We start from the raw sequence: 4,587 nt of genomic DNA on the forward strand, positions 1-4,587 counted from the left end.
AAAAAAAAAAATCAAAGCAGTCTTACACGAACGTCAAAAGAATTGTCAAGAATTACAAAGCAAGTGGAAAGGCCGTGAGGTTGGAGATTTAGCTCAGCGGTAGAGCATGTGCTTAGCAAGCCTAAGACTCTAGTTTCAAACCCCTCAATACTGGGGGGAAAAACAATATTAGAAAGCAGAAAATCCAGCTTAGAAGTCAAGAGCCAAAAACTCAAGACCAGCCCGTCATGACTGTGGAATAAGAGGAAGAGAGGCTGGGATATGGCTTAGTTGTTAGAGTGCTGGCCCAGCGTGCTGGCTCCTGAGCACAGCATGATACCAAAGGTGGTGGCATGTGTGTAATCCTCACAACTGGAAGGTGCAGGCAAGACAACCAGAAGTTTAAGGTCCTCCTTAAACCTGGGATACATGAGAATCTTCCTCAAAAAATGGGAGAGGTAGAGAGGGAGAAAAGGAACAGACACACACACACACACACACAGTGTGTAAGAGAGAAACATTCCAAATGACCAATAAATGTTAGCAATTCTCACCTCCCCTTAGTAATCAAGAAAAATCATTAAAATCTTACTGAGGACTAATCAGCTCTCTCTTTATACATCTTGGATTGGTACCCATGGGACCAGAGCAGAGTGACACACAGAGAGGAGAGTTTCCTTGCTGGTTTATTGAAGGTTTTATTGATAGGACATGTCACTTGGCTGTCAACATTGTCTCTGTCACAAAAAGAGATGGATGTGGCAGGAGAAGAAGTGCTTGGAGTCCTGTAGTAATGCTCTAAAAGCAGCAGAAATAAGACCCCTTAGACTTCTGGGTACCAGCTGCCAGCCAGGCCAGTGGAGGTAGAGCCTAGCAGTGGAGGAGACCTGGGGTGGCAATGGGATGTTCAGGCACCAGCCTGCACCCAACCTGAATAGTCAGAGGAAAGAGATGGCCATGGCCCAGAAGGATTGTGGGTAGGAGAAGGAGCCCCTCAGAAGTGGAAAAAAAGGCACAGAGGGCTGTGAGGGTGTAAGAAAGCCCCTGGGCTGAGGCAGAGCTGGCAAAGTGAAGGGCCACTTCCGTGTTGGGGTTGCCCTGGGTGGGCTCGAACCACTTCTGCAGACACCGTCCACTATTCCTGCGCTCAGGACTGGCCCTGAATGTGCTGCTCCATATCTTCTCACACAGGTCAGTGGGGGTGGGGAAGTAATCTGGGAAAGGGCGGCAGGGTGCCTGTTCTGGGCAGCGGTTCTTCCCTGTGGGGATTGAGGATGGCTTGTAACTTCCCATTGTCCGTTCCCTTCTGAGTCCCCATCATCATGGGGGATATAGGGAGGTTTTCATCCTCGCCCAGGTTGAGGACCCCCAAGGACCCAGTCGGTCCACTCACCCCGACTCCAGTCCCAACCGTCGAGCCAGTTGGATTTACAAGTGTAAGATGACTGACAGTCTTTCCACCATTCTTCACAATCCTCCCAGCAGAGTGGCGCACCCCAAACCCGCTCTTCCTGACTGTTCGGGGCCACCTGGGTACAGGGAGAGAAAGAGGGGCAGAGGCCGAATCCTTTACAAAGTCTGTAAGCATTATTTCTTTTCTGCGTGTGCACATTCTGTAAGTGCAAGTGAATGTGTATGTGTGCCTATGGGGGCTGGGGGGGGGTAGAGGGTGACCTCAAGTGTTGTTCTTCAGGCACTGGTTTAGAGACAGACTCGCCAGCCTACAGCTCACCAGGCAGGCGAGGCTGGCTGGCTAGCAAGCTCCGGCGACCCGCCTGTCTCTGCCTCTGCAGTGCTGGGGTTACACCTGCACACCTCCTCACCTGAACTCAGGTCCTCATGCTTGTGTGATAAGCACTTTACTGACTGAGGCATCTGTCAGTCCTAGGCAGCTCATCACCACCACCACCACCACCACCACCATCACCACCACTGTCAATGGATACATGAGAACCAAGAGGCAGGGTGGCTATTGGGCCCAGACTATACAGTTAGGTAAGAACAGGAAATGGCACTCACACTCAGACTCATCTCATTTCACCCAGCCTCATCCTACTGCCCCCATCAGACAGTGTCCCCATGCTGTTCTTCAGGGACAGAGGCGGCTCCCTCCAGCCCCTTCCCTCGCAGAGGCCTCTTATCTTTAGAGGGACGGCCTCTCCTGTTCCTACTCGCCTCTTGGAGAAGCCAGCCTAGGACTGAATGGAAGGTGGTACATGGGTCTGCCTCCTGTCTCCTCACCGGTTGGATCCAAGGCCCCAGGTTCGGGGAACACTCGTGGAAGCAGATGGCCCGGATGAAGTGCTTATGACAGACGGGGGTCAGCAGTCCACAGTGAATCATGCTGAAGTTAAGGAGCAAGGACTCGTCAAGGTGGGCTTCCCAGCTTGTGGCCAGTGTGCAGCAGGCATTGTCCTTCCAGGGCAGGCACTGAAGGTGGAGGGAGCAGCAACAGGCAGGGGTAAGAGGCTGGGGCTGAGCGTCTTGGGCAGAAGGGTGTCCGGAGAGGGGACACCTTGAGGTCCTCTGTAGAGGAGGGACTCTGGCATCTGTCAATATGGACCTGAAGAGTGGGCTACTCCTGGCCACTGACCTCCCTCCCCTGTCTTCCTGCAGAGCTTCCTGATGCCAGCTCCAGGGAGGATATAAATCCAGGAAAGCAAATAGAAAGAGGTCCACAAAAGATTCAGGAACCTGGATTATCACGATGGGTCGGAGGGACTTGTAGTTGGACTGTCCTCCCTGCCTGCCCCCCCCCCCCCCCCCCCCCCCCGCTCTGTAATGGCCTTAAGGAGACTGACAAGGAAACAAATTAAGGCCTATGTCTCGCCAGTGCATGCTGGCAGGAAGACTTGGACTGACCAACAGAATTAGTTAGCCAACAGAGCCTGTGGGATGAAAACTACCTGTTCCCAAGTGGCCAGAGCAGCTCAGGGGCAAAACCCTGGATGACCCCCAAACTAAATGGTTATGGCTAATGCGTGCAGAGACCATTTGCCTGTATTCCTTCTCTAATAATTCTCTCTCCCTCTCTCTTTGGTTTTTGAGTCAGGGTTTCTCAGTGTAATAGCTCTGGCTGTCCTGGATTCACTTTGTAGACCAGGCTGGCCTCGAACTCCCAGAGTGTTGGGATTACAGGCATGTGCCACTGCACCCAGCCTTCTCTAATAAGTCTAAGAAGCCTCCTCAGCCCCTGGTCCAGCTCCGGTCTCTGTACCTCTAAGTAAAGCTTGTCTTCTGGGCCAGGCTCTCGCTTGTGGTGCTTGGCATTCATGCAGACGTTGACCAGCCTGTCCTCTGCCACTGCGGGCATGACTGTCCACAACCCCAAGAGCATCTGCCACCATAGTGCCATGACCTTCCGCAGAGAGGAGCCTGTGATAAACCAGGAAGGTAAGATGCACCCCACTCCCTCCAACCACCAGGCACTGAAGACGGAGTAGGGGTTCCGAGGCTCCCCTAGATTGTTGAAACACTCTGGCTGCTCCTGGAACCTTTTGTGTAGAGCAGCAACATGGAATGTCAAGGCAGGTAAAATAATACTTGGGTCTGACGCCCCAACGCAAACCATTGCAGAGATGTAGAAATCAAACCGATCAACAGGGGGAAAGGGGAAAAAAGCAAACAGCTCTAAAGAGGAGGCAGGTGGGGAATGGTTCCAAGTGATTCTACACTTAGATGCAGTTTTGCTAACTCAGTGATGTATGATTTGGGAGTTTAGAACCTTGGTCCCAACCCACACCTAGCCTCTTGGCCAAGTAACACTGGTTACTGGAAATTGTGCCAGCTTCTCCTTGTGGCCATCAAGTGCCAACCCTAGTTCCATTCTCTAGGCAGAGCCCATGGCTCCTCAGAGTAGCTCATTCCCATTCTGTCCTTCCAACCAGAGTACTTTCCTTAGCTCACTTCAACCAATCCCAGTCTATCTCAAAATCATCCTTAAGTCTCGGGCTGGGACAGCCAATGCTAAGAACCCTGCTGGCCCCTCAGGGCTGGGAGCACATCCAGGCATGAGGATGCAAGGAAGCTTCCATTTTTAAGCCTGTACCTTAGTGTCTGCCAGCACATTTCCAGTTCTCTCTTGGGATGTACTGGCAATGGGCAGAGGATGTGGAAGATGGACAGAGAGATGCTCCTCTGCTAAAGTGAAGGAGTCTTCATTGCCCAGGACATTGCAGCTTCTCCATCCCCTAGGCCTGGTGAGAGCCTGTCTTACATGTTGGCACTCTAGCCTGAGCTGAGGACCTCAGCCATCTTCAGATTGGAGTCCCAGACTCTCCTGCAGGACCCATTCTAAAGTCTAAACCCATTCTCCCCACAGAGATAGCTCCAACTCTGCACAAAGAGCAAAATGTTCTCAAAAAGCAGGAAGATAGAGGAAAGATACCAGCCCTTTGGGCATTGTCTTCAGACTTACTCTTAAGCTGGGGCCCTCCTGTTGCTCCTTCCGGGTGTGTGTGTGTGTGTGTGTGTGTGTGTGTGTGTGTGTGTGTGTGTGTGTTGGCGGGTGGTGTAAGAGGGAAGCCCACAGAGATGAGCAGGCTGAGGCCGCTCCACCCCCTGCCCTTTTATCACCCTTCAGTTTGTATGGGATGCAGCTGCAGAGCA

General features: G+C 52.3%; 1 protein-coding gene across 1 annotated transcript; it reads right to left on the reverse strand.

Moving 5' to 3' along the window:
- Window positions 1–849: 849 nt before the first annotated feature.
- Izumo1r (IZUMO1 receptor, JUNO) lies at window positions 850–3,334 on the reverse strand. Its single transcript, XM_055615459.1, has 4 exons — window positions 3,197–3,334; window positions 2,221–2,409; window positions 1,373–1,508; window positions 850–1,238 (listed from the first exon to the last, which is right to left on the reverse strand). The coding sequence occupies exons 1-4, from the start codon at window positions 3,332–3,334 to the stop codon at window positions 850–852; spliced, it is 852 nt and encodes a 283-aa protein (XP_055471434.1).
- Window positions 3,335–4,587: the final 1,253 nt, after the last annotated feature.

This window comes from Psammomys obesus, unplaced genomic scaffold (genome assembly GCF_907164565.1).
Source record: "Psammomys obesus unplaced genomic scaffold, mPsaObe1.curated_primary_1811, whole genome shotgun sequence".
Classification (NCBI taxonomy): domain Eukaryota; kingdom Metazoa; phylum Chordata; class Mammalia; order Rodentia; family Muridae; genus Psammomys; species Psammomys obesus.

Excerpts from the sequence above, each read along its gene's own strand:
- Izumo1r (XM_055615459.1), bottom strand. The coding sequence starts at position 3,334 with ATGGCACTATGGTGGCAGATGCTCTTGGGGTTGTGGACAGTCATGCCC. Across the intron at positions 1,509-2,220 it reads TGGGGCCTTGGATCCAACCG|GTGGCCCCGAACAGTCAGGA; the intron begins GTGAGGAGACAG and ends CCCTGTACCCAG. Across the intron at positions 1,239-1,372 it reads CGGTTGGGACTGGAGTCGGG|GGAAGAACCGCTGCCCAGAA; the intron begins GTGAGTGGACCG and ends CAATCCCCACAG.